At 37.6% G+C, this 20,568-nt stretch overlaps 1 protein-coding gene across 1 annotated transcript in view; it reads right to left on the reverse strand.

Annotated features, from left to right (window-relative positions):
• SLC13A1 (solute carrier family 13 member 1) overlaps window positions 1–20,568 on the reverse strand; it is a 98,346-nt gene that overhangs the window by 71,611 nt on the left and 6,167 nt on the right. Inside the window, exon 2 of the mRNA XM_017507637.2 lies at window positions 999–1,127. Coding sequence (XP_017363126.1) covers window positions 999–1,127 — 129 coding nt within the window. The remainder of the gene's footprint in view (window positions 1–998; window positions 1,128–20,568) is intronic.

Genomic DNA, 20,568 nt, shown 5'->3' on the forward strand with positions numbered 1-20,568 from the left:
ATCCTTAACAGATTATAGCTCTCAGATTTCATGGGGCAGCAGAGTCTCAACCTGGGGGCAAGAGGAACTAAAGTATAGACCTGACCACACTCTTCCAAATCAATGGCCATTAGAAAGAAAAGAGTAGAAGTCAGGTGGGAGGGGCAAATTCAGTAAGAAAAGAGGAGCAGAGAGAATAAGAAAATGCAAAAAGATTGACTAGGGCTCCAAAATCAGGAAGAAGGACATGAAAAAAGAAGAGAACAGTTCCTCTCACAGGAAGAAATGTAATCAAGGGTTAGCTAAAAAGAAAATGAAAGACAGGTGAGCCTCCAGAGAGCAATGTTGGACCCAGACAGAAGACAGAAGTCCAAAGGTGATAAACTGCACTGACTGACATCTCGAAATTAACATCTTTCTTGAGACTGTTTCAGCTGTTGTTTAGATAGTTGTTTGCTGGGTGGCTGGAGACTGGTTTCAATGCATTTGGGAAACCAAATCCACTTTCTTCAGGTGGGTACTCTTAGATTGTATAGAACTAAGAAACACCTCTTAGCATGAATAAACTCCTCTCAACAAGAACACAGTGGAGATACACATGAAAGTTAGTTTGGCTTTGTCTTTTGAAATGGCAGGTTTTTGGAAAACAGGGAAACTTTTTCTTCATTAAAAACAAAAATTGTTTTTACAACACTGTGAGACTGAATTCCGCTGAATAGAAAATGCTTATGGAGGATGCCAACCAGTTTTCCTGATTTTGAGAGGGAGGCGCCAGGCCTAGATGTTGGTGAGAGAAGAGGGGCCATGCATTTCTCCTACTGACATGCTTGACTCAAGAACTCACAGCTTATGTTCGTTCTCTGAAGGTGAACACACATGCAGAATGCCAGAGAGGAGAAACAGTTGAAAGTTTGGTACCTTACCAACAGGATTAGTGCTCCCTTTAAAAATAACTTTTCTCAATGGAGGTCTCAGTACAAAACAGGGAATCAGATTATGACATTGGCAAGAGGACTTACCTTGTTAGAAGGCATGATCCCAAACATGGGGAACATCAAACTAGGTAGCAAAGCTGTTACCGACAGTGGCAAAGCTTCCGTAAGCCAAAATATGGCAACAACAAAGAGTGTGTAGGCACATTCTGCTTCCTGGAAAGGACAAAGGCAAAGCAAAAGATGATATCATGAGGCTAGAGAGCCAGCATTCAACACCAACATGTTTGCTTAATAAAGCCATGTCACAGAGAAAGTAAGAAGATCCAAGACCTCTGCATTTTTGAGTTGTCTTCAAATAGTCATTTCTTAGAAGTCCTAAGAAGCAAAATTTAATAAATGTGGGGAACGCTCCCGTGAGAGGCCCCCCTAATGTGTGGGCCTCACCAGATGGTGAGCTTGAGCCCAAACACAGTTTCCTGCTGGAGGCAGTCAAGCTATGGGAAAGAAGGAACTAAGAAATGACTGATGTTGCAAAGGTTTCTACTTCTGACTGCAATGACGCTTGGGCAAGGGTCATGTCATTTTGTCAGACATTATGTCTCCACTAGGCCTCTGCATGAACTTTACGACTTTGTTTTTTAAGAAGCTTAACCTTATCCGCATGACCGCCTTGAACCCTAGATAATGACTTTATGGCTTAGCTTGTGACTCTTAGGTATTGTTATTTACAAAAGTGTGTTTTGGTAAAAACAGATAAAGCATACCACCTGCCCACTTTTATGATCCTTGAATGTCATGCTTAAGATTGTTTTCGTGATCTTATATTTTGTAACTTTCCATTGTTGATTGTATAAACACCTAAACATCTTTGATCTTAAGGTATATATTGAGACCCTGGACAAAAATAAATTCGCTGTTTAGGCATTGCCTTTTCAGTCCTCCAGACCCCAGCTTTTCTGTCTCTCTTTATTTCGGTACATGCCCTCTTTCAGGTTGGGACCCTCTTGCTGGCCAAGACTCCCCAGCGGATCTTCCGTCGCCCACAAATAAACATAAAAAAACAAAAGACAGAAATAAACCCCATTCATCACATTTATTTCACATTTCCCTCAAAATAGATAACATCATCTAGTCCATTTTCTTGCTCATATTAGTGTATATAGATGTTTTTTCTGACCTTTATTTGGCCTATAAAATGCATTCCCCCATACTTCCAGAGTACAGAAATAGCCAAGTTACAGCCTTTCCCCTGTGGGCAGGACACCTGCCTTTTAACTGCATTCCTTGGTGCCTGGTTGGGTGGGACCCAAGCACTCCTGCCTTCCTCTCCTAACTAAAAGGGGAAAACCAACCCAGGCAAAATCTTTGAAGTAGTGTGTCTCAGAGGAAAGACATGACAAGTTGTGTGGCATACATGAGCCTGAATGCTACTCTTAATAGAATCCATTGCTTTGCTCAGTATAAAACTATAGGTTCCTGTTTTAGGGGATTGTTAAGAGGTGGTCAAAATTTATCATTGTATTTGACTTATATAGACAACTTTGATATGAAATCACTTGGAATGTTCTGAGTATTTAATGAAAGTTAGCAGCTATGAAATGGCGCTGTTTTGCTCTCACATTGCTTACTCTCTGCAAACTCTGAGTTGCATTTGAAAAATTTACAAGAACTGCTGATTAGGTTGAATGAAGTTATTTATTTAAGCTTTTATTTCTGTCTAGCACTGCTGCTCTCTGATTCACCTGCCTCAGGGTGAGTCCATGGGGCTTGGGGTTTACTTGACCAGCATCCCTACACTTCCAGTGGGTTTCTAAGACATCTTTAATAAGCCAGGATTAAGTAATACCTTTATTGTGTTATCTATTTAAAGGAGAAAGAATAAAAGTGTTTTGATGTTGACACTTTTTTACAGAGTCTGCTTCTATCATCTTGACAAAGAATAGGACAACAGAACAAAGCTGAGCCTTGACTGGATCTTTCTAAACAGCTCTGGAGAGAATTGGTGAATACTAGCTTAATCTAAAATTCCAGCGTGGAAGAAATGTTGTGCATTTTCTCTTAATGAGAACACATGGATAACCTGAAAATCTCTCCTTACTACTGTTTTCCATCCTACTTGTAAGAAGCTAGGTTGCAGAGATAAAATGGGCACCTTTACATCTTGCTCTCTAGTTACAATCAGCCACTCTCTTGATCCTATTTATTCACAGTCGTTTTATCTCTCAAATCCGCCCCTCTGCCTCCACCCACTTCCTCCACTGCAGGCAAGACTATTCCAATATCAGATCACTTTCCAAGAATCCATTTTGCTTTCGGCACTCCTTTGCATAAAGCCAGATTATGGGTCTAGCCACCCTGACAACTATCTGTAACACCAATCCATAAGGGTCTGCTAAAACATCAAAAATTAAATAGAATACATAGTGTGTGCTAGCTGATTCTGTTCACCATGTATACCCACTGCCATAAGTGTTGAACATTCATGTCAACATGGGTCTTTGGCTGGAGAGTCATAGTCCACTGAGATGCCACAACTTTGGTGACAGAATCAAAAGCAAAATTTCAAGAATCAAATTATTACCTGGCCCAGACTGCAAGAATCAGTGACTTTTAGTTGTTTATTGAAAAAAACTGAAGAATCTTCATTTTGCATTGAAATCCACCTCCACTTTGACTATAATGTCTTACCACAATACCTCCTGACATCAATTCTCTAACTCCAAAGAGTCTTCTTTACACACTTTCTTGATATTTGAATTTTGACCCTTGCTCCTCATCACACTTCTGAACTCTAATTCATGGTGTTCAGCCAGTTGGTAAACCAGCAGGCCCCCAGATCCTTCATGTGCTAGTTTCTACCTACCTGTGCTCACATTCTTGACCTTTTGGCTGTGTTTGATTATTTGGATATAGCAGTCGCAAGCTGATGGCCAAGTCTAGCAAGGCAATTCTAAGTACTCGATTCACAATGTTTTATATGTGTGTGTACTTAATCTGAGTTAGGACTTACACACCAGCAGATTTAATGCTAAAAATAAAGTCTGAATTTCTGGCTTCTCTTAACAAACTGAGATATTTGGTAACATTGGGATCATATTCTTCCATGGCAACGGTTATCCAGGGTCTCCTTTAGAGATTGACTTGTATTTTTTCAGTTCTATACGGTCCTACTACATTACTTCATTCATTCTCTTACCTCCTCGGTTTTTGTCAGCATTTGAGTAAAATCTCTGGTAGGGAAAATGTTGCCTGTTTGCTTCCCCTTTCAAATCTTTCTTCCTCATTCAAGAATCAACACTTAGATTGTGCATTTCGACTTCTCTTGGGTGGTACATGAACTTGCCCCTCTGGGTGGTACATGAACCAGCAGCTTCAGCATGATCTGGGTACTTGTGAGAAAGGTAGGACATTAAGCCCTTCCCCAGACACACTGAATCAATCAGCATTTTCAAGCTCACAAGGTGGTTCTTATCTAGATAAAACTTTGAGAAGCACTGGGCAGCACCCTTTTCCAGACCTTTCCTTTCATCTTTAAATCTGGGTCTAGAAATTTGCTTCCAAGTAGTTTCCTTTTGCCTAAGCTGAATACCTGGATTTATAACCCATTTGGAAAACTTGTCCATCTTTCGATTTGCATTTCAAATTTATGTCTCATCATGGAGTTTACCCTGAACACTTGTGCATTTTGTATTTTTTCATATGAATCCCAGTGGATTATAATTGCAGCTAGCTAAAGCACCATATCTGCATTGCCCTTGATAGCTGCCTTCCCAGAATTTGTGGAAATTGTCCCCTTTTTCCACATCTAAAGAAAACCAAAGGTCTGGAAAAGGAGGAAGACAAAGTTACTCCCCTCTGAGTGCTCTTTTTTATCCTTATTTTTTTATTGACAAGTAAAATTGTATGTACTATATTTATCATGTCCAATATGATGCTTTGAAGTATCTATGCATTGTGGAATGACTAAGTCTAGCTAATTACCATGTGCATTATCTCACATCATTATCATATTTGTGCTGAGAACACTTTATATCCACTCTTTTTAGCATTTTTCAAAAATACGAAATGTTATAAATTATATTCACCATGTTGTGTAATAGACCTCTCAAGCTTATTCCTCCTATCCTTTTTTTTTTTTTTTTTTTTTTTTTTTTTTTTTTTTTTTTTTTTTTTTTTTTTTTTTTGTACTTTAGGTTCTGGGGTACATGTGCAGATCATGCAGGATTGCTGCATCGGTACACACATGTCAATGTGGTTTGCTGCTTCCATCCCCCATCACCTACATCTGGCATTTCTCTCCATGTTAACCCTCCCTGACCTCCCCACGCCCTACTGTCCCTCCTTTGCCCCCCCACAGCAGACCCCTGTGTGTTATGCTCCCCTCCCTGTGTCCATGTGTTATTATTGTCCAACACCCACCTATGAGTGATACCATGCAGTGTTTGATTTTCTGTTCTTCTGTCAGTTTGCTGAGAATGATGGTTTCCAGATTCATCCATGTCCCTATGAAGGACACAAGCTCATTGTTTTTTATGGCTACATAGTATTCCATGGTGAATATGTGCCACATTTTCTTTATCCAGTCTATTGTTGATGGACATTTGGATTGGTTCCAGGTCTTTGCTATTGTAAACAGTGCCGCAATGAACATACCTGTGCATGTGTCCTTATAATAGAATGATTTATAATCCTTTGGGTATATACCCAGTAATAAGATTGCTGGATCAAATGGAATTTCTATTTCTAGGTCCTTGAGGAAGTGCCACACTATCTTCCACAATGGTTGAACTAGATTACACTCCCACCAACAGTGTAAAAGTGTTCCTATTTCTCTACAACCTCTCCAGCATCTATTGTCTCCAGATTTTTTAATGATTGCCATTCTAACTGGCATGAGGTGGTATCTCAATGTGGTTTTGATTTGCATTTCTCTAATAATCAGCAATGATGAGCATTTTTTCATATGTTTGTTGGCCTCATATATGTCTTCTTTTGAAAATGTCTGTTCATATCCTTTTCCCACTTTTGGGTGGGTTTGTTTGTTTGTTTTGTGTAAATCTGCTTTAGTTCTTTGTAAATTCTGGATATTAGCCCTTTGTCAGATGGGTAGAATGCAAAAATTTTTTCCCCTTCTGTTGGTTGCCAGTTCACTCTAATGATTATTTCTTTTGCTGTACAGAAGCTCTGGAGTTTAATTAGATCCCATTTATCTATTTTGGCTTTTGTTGCCATGCTTTTGGTGTTTTAGTCATGAAGTCCTTGCCTATGCCTATGTCCTGAATGGTTTTGCCTAGATTTTCTTGGTGTTAGGTCTTATGTTTAAGTCTTTAATCCATCTGGAGTTAATTTTAGTGTAAGGTGTCAGGAAGGGGTCCAGTTTCTGCTTTCTGTACATCGCTAGCCAGTTTTCCCAACACCATTTATAAACAGGGAATCCTTTCCCCATTGCTTGTTTTTGTAAGATTTGTCAAAGATTAGATGGTTGTAAATGTGTGGCGTTGCCTCTGAGGCCTCTGTTCTGGTCCATTGTTCTATATCTCTGTTTTGGTACCAGTACCATGCTTTTTTGATTACTGTAGCTTTGTAGTATAGTTTGAAATTAGGTAGCTTGATGCCTCCAGCTTCATTCTTTTTGCTTACGATTGTCTTGGCTATGCAGGCTCTCTTTTGGTTCCATATGAAGTTTAAGGTGGTTTTCTTCCAGTTCTGTGAAGAAGGTCATTGGTAGCTTGATGGGTATAGCATCAAATCTATAAATTACTTTGGGCAGTATGGCCATTTTCACGATATTGAGTCTTCTTAAGCATGAGCATGGAATGTTTCTCCATCTGTTTGTGTCCTCTCTTATTTCCTTGAGCAGTGGTTTATAGTTCTCCTTGAAGAGGTCCTTTACATCTTTTGTTAGTTTTATTCCTAGGTATTTTATTCTCTTTATAGTAATTGTGAATGGGAGTTCACTCATGATTTGGCTCTCTGTTATTGGTGTATAGAAATGCTTCTGATTTCTGCACATTGATTTTGTATCCTGAGACTTTGCTGAAGTTGCTTATCAGTTTCAGGAGATTTTGGGCTGAGATGATAGTGTCTTCTAAATATACAATCATGTCATCTGCAAATAGAGACAATTTGACTTCCTCTTTTCCTAATTGAATATCTTTTATTTTTTTTTCTTGCCTAATTTCTCTGGCTAGAATTTCCAATACTATATTGAATAGGAGTGGTGACAGAGGGCATCCTTGTCTAGTGCCTGATTTCAAAGGGAATGCTTCCATTTTTGCCCATTCAGTATGATCTTGGCTGTTGGTTTGTCATAAATAGCTTTTATTATTTTGAGATATCTTCCTTTGATACCTAGTTTACTGAGAGTTTTTAGCATAAAAAGCTGTTGAATTTTGTCAAAGTCCTTCTCTGCATCTATTGAGATAATCGTGTGGTTTTTGTCTTTGGTTCTGTTTATGAGGTGGACTACATTTATAGACTTAAATATGTTGAACCAGCTTTGCATCCCCAGAATGAAACCTACTTGATTTTGAGGGATAAGCTTTTTGATGTGCTGTTGCAATCAGTTTGCCAGTATTTTATTGAAGATTTTTGCATCTATGTTCATCACGGATATTAGCCTGAAGTTTCCTTTTTTTGTTGAGTCTCTGCTGGGTTTTGGTATCAGGATGATGTTGGTCTCATAAAATGATTTGGGAAGGATTCCCTCTTTTTGGATTGTTTGGAATAGTTTCAGAAGGAATAGTACCAGCTCTTCTTTGTACGTCTGGTAGAATTCGGCTGTGAACCCGTCTGGACCTGTAGTTTTTTTTTTTGGTAGGCTATTAATTGCTACCTCAACTTCAGCCCTTGTTACTGGTCTATTCAAGGTTTCAACTTCTTCCTGGTTTACGCTTGGGAGGAGGCAAGTGTCCAGGAATTTATCCATTTCTTCCAGGTTACTGGTTTATGTGCATAGAGTTGTTAGTAATAATCTCTGATTGTAGTTTGTATTTCTGTGGAGTCAGTGGTGATATCCCCTTTGTAAATTTTTATTGCATCTATTTGATTCTTTTCCCTTTTCTTTTTTATTAATCTGGCTAGTAGTTTGTCTATTTTGTTGATCTTTTCAAAAAACCAGCTCCTGGATTTATTGACTTTTTGAAGGATTTTTTGTGTCTCTAGATCCTTCAGTTCTGCTCTGTTCTTAGTTATTTCTTTTCTTATGCTAGCTTTTGAGTTTTTTGATTTTACTCTTCTAGCTCCTTCAATTTTGATGACAGTGTGTCAATTTTGATCTTTCCTCACTTCTCTGGTGGGCATTTATTGCTAGAAATTTCCCTCTAGACACTGCTTCAAATGTGTCCCAGAGATTCTGGTACGTTGTGTCTTCATTCTCGTTGGTTTCAAAGAACACCTTTATTTCTGCCTTCATTTCATTGTTTATCCTGTTGAGGTTTAGGAGCCAGTTGTTCAGTTTCCATGAAGTTGTGGGGCTCTGAGTTTCTTAATTCTGAGTTCTAATTTGATTGCACTGTGGTCTGAGAGGCTGTTTTTTTTTTTTTTTTTTTTTTTTAAAATATAGAAAAGTTTTATTGGGAAAGTACAAATACACTCCAAGAGAGGAGGGGGCTGACCCTGCTGGAAACATTGAGAGGCTGTTTGTTATCATTTCTGTTCTTTTGCATTTGCTGAGGAGTGATCTGCTTCCAATTATGTGGTCAGTTTTAGAGTAGGTGCCATGCGGTGCTGAGAAGAATGTATATTCTATGGATTTGGGGTGGAGATTTCTGTAGCTGTCTATTGGGTCTGCTTGGTACAGATCTGAGTTCAAGTCCTGGATATCTTTGTTAATTTTCTGTCTTGTTGATCTGTCTAATATTTTCAGTGGGGTGTTAAAGTCTACCACTATTATTGTGTGGGAGTCTAAGTCTCTTTGTAGGTCATTAAGAACTTGCTTTATGTACCTGGGTGCTCCTGTATTAGGTGCGTATATATTTAGGATTGTTAGTTCTTTTTGATGCATTGATCTTTTCACCATTATGTAAAACCCTTCTTTGTCTCTTTTGATCTTTGCTGGTTTGAAGTCCATGTTATCAGAGACTAGGATTGCAGCTCCTGCTTTTTTTTTTCTCTCCATTTGCTTGATAAATCTTCCTCCATCCCTTTATTTTTAGCCTATGTGTGTCCTTACATGTGAGATGGGTTTCCTGAATACAGCACACTTTTGACTTTTTATCTAATTTGCCAGTCTGTATCTTTTGATTGGGGCATTTAGTCCATTTACATTTAAGGTTAATATTATTGTGTGAATTTGATCCTGCCATTTCGATGCTAGCTGGATGTTTTCCCCATTAGTTGACACACTTTCTTCATTGTATCAATGCTCTTTACCATTTGGTACTTTTTGGAGTGGCTGGTACTGGTTGTTCCTTTCCTTGCTTCTTTCAGGAGCTCTTGTAAGGCAGGCCTGGTGGTGACAAAATCTCTGAGCAATTGCTTGTCCATATAGGATTTTCTTTCTCCTTCACTTATGAAGCTTAGTTTGGCTGGATATGAAATTCTAGGTTGAAAGTTCTTTTCTTTAAGGATGCTGAATATTGGCCCCCAGTCTCTCCTGGCTTGTAGGGTTTCTGCTGAGAGATCTGCTGTGAGTCTGATGGGCTTTCCTTTGTGGGTAACCTGACTTTTCATTCTTGCTGCCCTTAGCATTTTTTCCTTCATTTCAACCGTGGTGACTCTGACAATTATGTGCCTTGGGGTTGCTCTTCTTGAGGAATATGTTTGTGGTGTTCTCTGTATTTCCTGGAATTGAATGTTGGTTTGCCTTGCTAGGTTGAGGAAGTTCTCCTGGATAATATCCTGCAGAGTGTTTTCCAGCTTGGATTCATTCTCTCCATCACATTCAGGTAGGTACACCTATCAAACGTAGATTAGGTCTTTTCACATAATCCCATATTTCTTGGAGGCTATGTTCATTTCTTTTCATTCTTTTTTCTGTAATCTTGCCTTCTCATTTTATTTCATTGAGTTCATCTTCAATCTCTGATATCCTTTCTTCTACTTAGCGATTCAGCTATTGAAACTTGTGTATGCTTTGTGAAGTTCTCGTGCTGTGTTTCTCAGCTCCATCAATTCGTTTATATTCTTCTCTAAGGTGTTTATGATAGTTAGCATCTCATCTAACCTTTTATCTAGGGTCTTAGTTTCTTTGCATTGGGTTAGCACATGTTCTTTTAACTCTGAGAAGTTTGTTATTACTCACCTTCTGAAGCCCTTTTCTGTCAATTCATCAGATTCATTCTTCCTACATCTTTGATCCCTAGCTGGTGAGGAGCTGTGATCCCTTGGAGGAAGAGAGACGTTCTGGTTTTTGGTGTTTTCATCATTTTTGTGCTGGTTTCTTCCCATCTTAGTGGTTTTATCTACCTGTGGTCTCTGCAGTTGGTGACTTTCAGATGGGTGCTCTGAGTGGATGTCCTTTTTCTTTATGTTGAGCTATTTCTTTCTGCTTCTTAGTTTTCCTTCTAACAGTCAGGCCCCTCTGCTGCAGGACTGTTGGAGGTCCACTCCAGACCCGGCTCACCTGGGGATCACCCACACTGGCTTCAGAACAGCAAGGGTTGCTGCTGGTTTCTTCGTCTGCTATCCTTGTCCCAGAAGGGCACCCGCCAAATGTCAGCCTGAGCTCTCATTTATGAGGTATCTCTTTATTCCGGGGGTCAGGGAGTTGCTTGAGGAGAGAGTCTGTCCCTTATAGGAGCTCAAGTGCTGTGCTGGGATCTACACTCTCCTGTGCAGAGCTGCTGGGCAGGTACTTTAAAGTCTGCTGCAGCTGGACTCATAACTGCCTCTTTTCCCAGGTGCTCTGTCCTATGAAGGTCAGCTTTGTTGATAAGTTCCTGTCATGCTGCTGCCGTTTATCATAGATGTCCTGCCCCCGCACGGAGTAGTCTAGTCACAGTCTGCTAGCAGAGGCGTTGCTGAGCTGCTGCAGGCTCTGCCCAGCTGCTATGTGAACTGCCTTGGTAGTGGCAGACTGCCTCAGTAGCGGGGGTACACCCTTCCCCCACTGAGCTGTACCATCCTGGGTCCAGCTGTACTTTCTGAGAAACTCTCAATCCAGAGCATTTCAGATTGCTTGTTTTGTGGGGGTGGTACCTGCAGAGCCAGATTGCCTTGCTCCCTGTCTCAGCCCCCTCCCTTTCAGTTGAATGGGCAGCTCTGTCTCCCAGGCATTCCAGGCACCAGTCAAAACAGCTGCCCAGACTTGTGTGAGTTTCTGTGCGTCCACCCGGCATCAGTTGAAACCTTCGCACTGAAAACTCATGGCACTTTTCGGCCCAGGAATCTCCTGGTCTGTGAACAGTGAAAACTTATTTGGAAATGTGGTGAGCACTCACTCTTTGCGTTGTTCTCACTGAGAACTGCACTCTGGAGCTCTTCCTATTCAGCCATCTTGGATCCTCCCTCTCCTCCCTTCTTTTGACAAACATCTCCTCAACCCCCACACCCGATTTCCCCAGACCCTGGAAACCACAAGTCCAGTCTCCAGTTCTATGAGATCAACGTTTTTAGATTCCACATGAGTGAGATCACATGATATTTGCTTTTCTGTCCTGGGCTTATTTCACTTAACATATGTCCTTCAGATTCATCCATGTTGTAACAAATGGCAGGATTTTCTTCATTTTATGGCTGAATAGTATTCCATCCTTTCTCTCACTCTCTCTTTGTGTGTGTGTTCGTGTATGTGTATATACAATGCCATATATTCACTATACATTCATCTGTTGATGGACACTTATGTTCATTCCATATCTTGGCTATTGTGAATAGTGCAGCAATAAACATGGGAGTGCAGATATCTCCTCAACATACTGATTTTATTTCCTTTGGATATGTATTCAGTAATGACATTGCTGAATCATACAATAGTTCTGTTTTTAATTTTTTGAGAGAATGCCATGTTGGTTTTCATAATGGCTGTACTATTTTACAGTCCTGCAGTGTTCACATTCTGCACAACACTTGTTATCATAGCCATTCGAACAAGTGTGAGATAACGTCTCACTGTGGTTTTAATTTGTATTTCCCAGACGAGTGATGTTGAGCCTTTTTTCATGTACCTGTTGGCCATTTGTATGCATTCTTTTGAGCAAAGTCTATCCAAACTTTTGCTCAGTGTCCAGTTGGGTTATTTGCTTTCTTCCTATTGAATTGTTTGAATTCCTTATATATTTTTATGTTAACCTGTTATCAAATGAATAGCTTGCAAATATTTTATCCCAATCCATAGGTTGTCTTTTCACTCTGTTTATTTTGTTTGCAGTGAAGAAGTTTTATTAGTATAATGTAATCCCATTTGTCTATTTTTGCTTTTGTTGTCTATGCTTTTGAGGCCATATCCAAAAAAAATCATTGCCTAGGCCAAAGTCATGGAGCTGTTCCTTGTTTTGATTTCCAGCAGTTTCATAGTTTTGGGTCTTACATTTAATTATTTAATTCATGTTGAGTTGATTTTTGCATATAGTTAGAGATATTCATCTGATTTCATTCTGCATGTGGAAATTCAGTTTTACTAACACCATTTATTGAAAAGATTCTCCTTTTCCCATTGTATGTTCTTAACACCTTTGCTGAAAAGCAGTTGGCTGTAAATGTACAGATTTATTTCTGACTTCTCTATGCTTTCATTGGTCCACATGTCTGCTTTTATGCCACTGTCATGCTGTTTTGGTTCCTATTGTTTTGTAGTGTATTTTAAAATCAGGTAGTGTGATACTCCTGGCTTTGTTCTTTTTGTTCAAGATTGCTTTAACTATTTGGGGTCTTTTTTTTCAATACAAATTTTAGGATTGTTTGAGTGCTAATAGGTAGGATAGTCATCTGTCCCAGTTTTCTCAGGACAGTGTTGTTGTAAGGTTTCCCTTCTGATTAGTACCCCCTTTCATTCTCAAAAGTGCCCCTATTTGGACAATGAATTAAACAAGCTTCCTATTGATGGGTTCATCCCAGGAATGCTTCCTTCCTCCAATTCCTTTCCTCTGCTGTGTGATTTTTCTTGGTCAGGCTTGGGGTTGTGAAAGAATCCATGAAAGCATTCTTTCCCTTCAATGTCCTTAGGAATTATATAGCAGAAGGTTAATTCAGGCACGATACCAAATATTTTCTTTTAAAACTATCCTATTACAGTATATAGGGTTATTTGTTTACTTTAAAATCAAAGATCTATGAATACTCTTGCTAAGAAGGAAAGTACAAGAGACAGAAAAAAAATTTTCTTCTTTTCTGTTATTCACATCTATTCACACACATACACACACGAAGAATACGTGGGTGAGTAATTTTTAGTGGACAAGTTCTTCTGATGAAGAAGAAAACTACTCAGAAGTTGTGTAACTGTGTTGCAGCTAAAAAGAGATCCTAGATATTTGATTTTAGGACTGGCTTTGAGACAGAAAATAAAATAGCTTCATTTTGTCATTAGAAATTCATAGAGTGACCCAGTATTTCAAGCTATATTATCTTAGTTTCCTGTAAATTTCTCCCAAATTTTTTCTCTTTCCTCTTTTTCTTCACCTTCTTAACAGACCTCCTACTCCTAAGAAACAAAACCACCACAAATTGTTTACCACCATTACACACAATGACTACCACCTCCTTAAGAGAAAAATGATAAAACAGTAATAAAAGATTAGTTGTCAAGAGTATGAGTGAATCCTTCTTCCACCTCAACCTACCCCCCAAGTCTGCTGAAGTTACTGATACATATGATATCTTTATTAAAGCTTACTCTGCAACTATAACAAGTAAACATTTTAATTACATTTTGTTCTGAAGTATTTTAGTATTATGAATTTTTAAACTGAATTATAGCAACAAAAATAATCTGTACTTTCATCTCGTTTATTTATTATGAAGGAAAATACAGAATGAGATAATGATTTACAGTTAACGACTACCACTGACCTTACAATTAAAAAAAAATCACAATTCCTTCTCAAAATAAAAAAAAGAGGGAAAAAAACGTCCAGAAGACTTCCTCAAAACTTCTACTTTTCTGCTCAAAAATCTTTATACTTCTTACCACTTCCAAAAGTTACATCAAGAAGTTCAGCAAACAAGTCACACCTAGCCAGACAGAGGCAGTTGTGTAGAAACCAGGTGGGATTCCATTAGATCATATGAAATATCATGTCACTTAACACTGGATACCTGCTCTGTGCGTATACATTGCACCTCTTTGGCTCATTCATACCAGTTTCGCCTTTCCTATTATAAGCTTCCCTCACACTACCAGAGACATGAAGTTATAGTAGTATGGGCAGTTCCTACTCCCTTACATTAAAAAACATATGTATTAGAAGATTTTTAGCAGTGTATTCTTTAAAAGCATTCTCAAAATTATAAAATACTTAGAACATAGTAAAAATGTATAACAAGCATATTTGTACACCTTACCATGTTTAACAAATGTTGACACTTTGCCACATTTGCTTATTTTTAAACAAATAAAACATTCCATATACAGTCAAGACTGATGTAACAGTTAAAGACCACTGCCTCATTTCCTTCATTTCCTTCTCCTCCAGCATTCCCAAAGTTAGCCACTGTCTAGATTGTGGTTTGTATCCTTTCCATTCATGTTTTGGTGATTATACTACATGCAGACATTAATACAGTAATAACATGTTGTTTTAAAATTAAATAAGGTTTACTCTATATGTCACTTTCACTCAACGTTTTATGTACTTCAAATCAATTCATGTCAATACATGTACGCCTATTATTACTTCATTTTAAATGAATATAGTATTCCTTTTTATTAATATTTTCCCATTTACTTGTCTGCTTTTTTACTGATGTTTGTTTGGATTTTTCTCCAATTTTTCACTATTATAAGACTATGGTCATCTTTGTACCTATCTCCATATGCATGTCTTTGGAAAAGAGATTTTCTAAGCTAGTGGAGAAAACTAGTATCAGAATGTCAAATAAGAAGGAGTTTATTTGAACTTTACTAGATATTGCCCATTTGCTATCTGACATGGGTAGGCTTTATGTCCCCACCTGACACTCATCTTGAATTGTAATTCCATAATACCCACATGTCAAGGGAGAAACCAGGTGGAGGTAATTGAATCAGGGGGGCAGTTTCCCACATGCTGTCCTTATGATAATGAGTGAGTTCTCATGAGATCTGATGGTTTTCTATGGGGCTCTTCCGTCTTAACTCGGCACTTCTTCCTGCTGCCTTACGAAGAAGGTGCCTCAATTCCCCTTCCATCATTATTGTAAGTTTCCTGAGGCCTCCCAGCCATGCTGCACTGTGAGTCATTTAAACCTCATTCCTTTATAAATTACACAGTCTCAGGCAGTTCTTTATCGCAGTATGAAAATGGACTAAGCGTCTATCCAAGATGGTTCTACTAGTTTATATTGACACCAGCAATGTTCAGAAATTCCATTTCACCAGACTTGGTATATTGGATTAATTTGTTGATTTGACAATCTGATGATATGAAAAGTTCTTCTTATTTAATTTGCATTTTCTTGAATACTAGTGAAGTATTTTTCATAGTCATGGAACATAATTTTTTCTCTTGTGCAAATTACGTATGTATAGTTCTCTTTCATTTTTCTGTTAGGTTACTTACTTCTTTTATCTCATGGATTTTTGGGGTTATTTTTAGATTCTTAATATTATTTCTCTATAAACTATGTACTTGTAAACATTTTTCTTAGTCTCTGGCTTGTCTATGAAATTTGCTTTATTGTATTTTTAATTGAGAAGAGGATTTTAATTTTAATGCAGTGATTTTAAAATCTTTTCTGTTGTTTCATTTTTTACAATATTTTATAAGAAAATCTATGTTATATATTTCCATTTTTTTCTAAGATTAAATTTTTTTCAAGCATAGAGCTTTAATTTTTTTTCATATAGGAATTTAATACACATTTTTCTCAAAATGAATAACCAAAGCACCATGCTTTTTAAATTGAATGAGCCCGTCTTTTGCCTACTAATTCATGTTGCTACATGTTTTCTATGCTGAAGTTCTCATATGCAGACACATGTACTTCTGGTCTCTTTAATTTGTCCTCCCCCTCTCCCAGTGCTGTCTTCTAAAAATCCTTTCTTGCAGAATTATTATGCTCTTTTAGTATTTCTAATTTTCCAATAAGGTTAACAATCTGTATGACAACTTCTTCATCGTATATGTTTTTCAAGTTGCCTTAATAGTGTTAGGCTTTTATTCTTTCTTTTGAATTTTAAAAACACAATCTCAAGTTGTGAAAAATTTGTTCAGATTGTTACTCAAATTACACAGAATCTATAGAGTAAGATATAGCTTTAAGTATTTTTATCTATGAACTTCTTTATTCTTTTAGGTATCTATTACATTTCTTTTATAATATTTTGTAGGTTTCTTCAGAAAGGTCTGTTACAAATTTATTAGATGTTTTCATTATTGTTGAGATGAAAAATTTGTCTATTATCCCTTTGGAGATTTTTTTCTTCTCTATTTGGTAGCTTTCAAAAATTTACCTCATTTTAATCTAAAATCTCATTCATGATATGCCTAAATATAGACTAATATCTAATTAAATTGTTTTTACTTACAAATGCATTTGAGAGCTCATCTTTTTTTTGAAATTCTGGAGAATTCAGTAATTATATTTTGAATATGACTTATCTTGTAGTTTCTCATTTTCAGTAATGTCTCTTATACTTACGCTGAGGTTCTGAATTCTCTTTCCAAATGATTCTCTCACTTAAAAATATCCTTTTATATTCTATCTGATATTTTAGGTAAATTCCTAGTATTCTTTCTCAGTTCACTGATTATGTCTTCAAGGATACTCAGTTTAAAGTTTATTTCATCTTGTAGTATACTATAAGAGACACACCCTGTATATAAGATTAATAATAGTCATAAGGCTTACTCAGCCGTCTTGCTGACACTACATGTCACTTAGCAGTATGCCACATAGTAGGGCTAACACTAAGTGTCACTTCACAATATGATGTAGCCTGGCTTAGGGATTTCCAATTGGCCTGGGGATTTTTCAACTTGGGCTGGGGATTTCCAGGCAACAAGGCTACCTTGGATGCAACTTTCATATACAAAAAAGACTTCCTCTTTCAAGAATTGTTTAAACTCCCTTATGAAAGAAACACCTGGTAACTCACCTAGGTTGAATACAAATATAAGAAAGGGGGAGGAGTCCTTTAAGTTCTGAGACTGGTCTCTGGACAGAGACCCTCCTGGTCAGTCAGTCATCTGACTACATCGGCCCCATGCCACTGGCCTGCTTTTCATCTTCATCTTCATCTTGGAAAAGTCAGAATAAGCTGTTGAGCAATAGAATAAGCTATTGAGCATTAGATGACGTCTAAGTCTCATCTTTGACATGAATCAAATGAAAAAGGAGAAGCTGTTGAGAATAATCTGTTGAGCATTAGACAGTGTCTTAAGACTCATCTTTGACATGAACCAAATGAAAAACGAGAAGTTACCCCTGGGGAAGCTGCTTAACTAGGACCACCCAGGAGCCTCGAACGTGACACATCTGTTGAGGGTTTGTGAGGTTTTTTAATCTCAGTTACCAAATTCCAGGATATATAACTAGTTTTATTTTATACTCTCCTGTTCTTGCTTTGTATATTGAAAAATAATTTGTTTCTCTTTTTTTTGGAATTTTCCTTTCCTAATTTGTTGATTTCCCTATTATTTTTATTTCTTCTGAGTTGATTTTGTCAGTCTTTCTCAAGTGTCTGATTACATTTTGAAATTTTGTTTTCAAATTTATTCTGAGTGTAGTTTTATTCTTGTGTTTTCTTTTTCTGTCCTCATTGTTCCTAATCTAGCAGTTTACAGTTGCTTCCAGCTAGTTCCTAGTTACTGATTCAAATGAGTCTTATTTTGACAACCTAGAGTTTTTTTCTTGCCAGGATAACATGGATCCAGTCATCTAGTTGAGTCAGGTAGTATGGGTGAGGTCTTGGCTGGGAAGCTAAGCAGTGTTTGCTTCCTGTGAGCCACCATAGCCAGTGGTCAATCCAGCTCTTTCTGTCTTTCACAGCTTTGAGAAAACCACTTTCCAGCCCTTAGTTTCTGGCATTGAACCTGGCTCTGGCCCCTGAATGACACGGGAGTGCTTTAAACCACAGGTTTCCCACCTTCATGCCCCTTGTTTGCTTTTCGGACTCGTTCTGATCTACAGAGATCTTTTTTTGCTTTGTGTTTCCAGTGGAGAAAGAGCTTGGGAAGGAAGGATTCTAATTGTCTAAAACACCATCTAGTCTGTAGACCCATAAACTTAATATATAGAAAAAAATTTTTTAAGATGTGAAAATATTTGCCAAGTAGACAGATAAATCTGTTTTCTGACTTTTGACTATAGGATGGGCAAGTAATATTCATGAATACTTTTCATGTGTCAGATGCAACACTTGGCACTCTGCATGACATTCTATTTAACCCTTGCCAAGATTCTTTGGGGTAGATGTTGTAATTCCATGCTGAACTAAGTTCCAACGATCACATTGCTAGCATATGGTGGAGTTGAGATTTGTCCACATATAAATTCCTTCACAGTATATATTTTTTAAATGTACTACCCTGTTCCCAAAATTTAAAGCAGTACTTGGCATACAGTATATGCTCAGTAATATGTGTTGAGTGAATAAGGTTCTTCTTTGTATTCTTTCTAATATTATTTGCATTCATATATCTTATAAAGCACCAAATCTGTATCTTAAGCATAAGACTCCTTAGCATAGGAAATTATTTCTCTTTGCCTTGTTCCCTTTTCTCTGTTCTCCCTTACTTGCCTGGCACTGGAGATTTTGACCCTTGCCCCAGTGGGTGAATATGTTTACAATTTTCCTGCAGTCCTCATCTCTCTTGCCAACAAACAGCATCGAAACGAAAATGTCTACCTGCATAGGTGAATTCCTCCATCACAAGCATTCCCACTTACCTGGCCCCCAATTAACAATATCACAGTCATATCTTGTCTTAACCACCTCAAGTGCATAGCTAGGGCACTTGCTGAAGGGGTGAAAAAGGCAAAGAAAGCTATGACTAGGCAATTTGGATAATAACTTTTTCCTCCTCACAAAGTTCTATCAAGTCATTTTAGAAAATGGGGCTGATTATATTTAAAAACCACCTTGGTTCTCTTTTAAATTATAGCCCCACATGGAATTAGAATATAAATTTGGCTTTAAGATATAGTTTTTTCATCTCTTCTGCCTTTTTAAATGACATACTGACTGATACTAGGGAGTAATTTGGGTGATGAATTAGTACGTATGTGGGTACGATCTCTTCTCAGCACAGTGTGAGAAAAGCAGAACCAATCACAGACCTCAGTCTCTGCAATTGATTTTCTAAAGAGAACACAAAGCAATTAAAAAAGGAGAAAAATCATGTGTTCTAAATCTGTGTGCTACAAGAAAAACACCACTATTATTTGACAGAGCCTGTGAAGGCCTTTGTGTGGTTCTTGATATTCCTACCCCTACTGCAGAAGTGATTTCTTAAGACTCAATTTATATTAATTGCAAAGTTTAAAGTGCTTTAAATATCCTCATTTTGGAAAATGATGAGTAAAAATAAGATCAAGTACAAAGTCAAGGAGAAATAACTAGCATTTCTTTCTTTTTTTTTTTTTTTTTAGTTTGTAGCCAAAATGGATAGCAGTGAAAGCCACTTGATAGCCCACTACACCAGTTATTGGGAAACTTTTAGTTCCTTCTTTCCACTCAACCTCCACACCTAACCAGCACCTGAAATGCACTGTTTTCATACTCTGTACACAGTGAAACTAGAAAAAATTACAGAAATCATCAGTTCTCCCTGACTATATATTAGGATATGATCAAAGTGCAATCCATGAACTACCTGCTTCAGAATCACCTAGGGAATTTGTTCAACATGTCGCATCCTACACTTCATATTCAGAGTTTGTAATTTTACACAAGTATCTCAGGTGAATCTGGGGAAGCTTATCCATAGACCACATTTGGAACTTTTTAAAAAGAGCCCTGTTCATTTTATAGATAAGAAAATGAGCCAGAGGGTAGCATGTCTGAGTCACTTCGAGAATGTTTCATAATATGCTATGTAAATCAGGACAGGATAAGCTATGCTGTGGCAAAAGTTCCAAAATCTCAGCAGTCTGTAACAACCAATTATTTCTTCCACGTACTATTTGTCCATCATGGGTAGAGGTTATTATGTGATCCAGTTGGAGAGAGGCATCACCTTAACATGTGCTTTCATGATTGTAAATGCAGGAACAATGACATAAGGCAATATGAGCACAGCTTTTAAAGATCTGATATAAATATCATTAAAGAAGCAGTGACATTACAGGCTTGGAAGTCAGACAGATTTGCATTTAAATTCTCTTGCCCACTTTGTGGACTGTATGACTTTGAGTACATTTTTTGACCTCTCTGAGACTCTGTTCATCTGAAAAACGGGGATAGTATTGACTATTTTTAATTGTCTCTATGAGGCTCATAGTGAGCATTCACATTTATTATTGTTACAAAACAAGATATAAAACATATTATGAGAGGAAGAAAGAGCTTTGTGGAAGAGACAGCCTCTGATTACACTTACACTCTTTTTGTTCTGTCCTTTCCTCATCATTT

This window comes from Cebus imitator, unplaced genomic scaffold (genome assembly GCF_001604975.1).
Source record: "Cebus imitator isolate Cc_AM_T3 unplaced genomic scaffold, Cebus_imitator-1.0 Scaffold381, whole genome shotgun sequence".
Lineage (NCBI taxonomy): Eukaryota > Metazoa > Chordata > Mammalia > Primates > Cebidae > Cebus > Cebus imitator.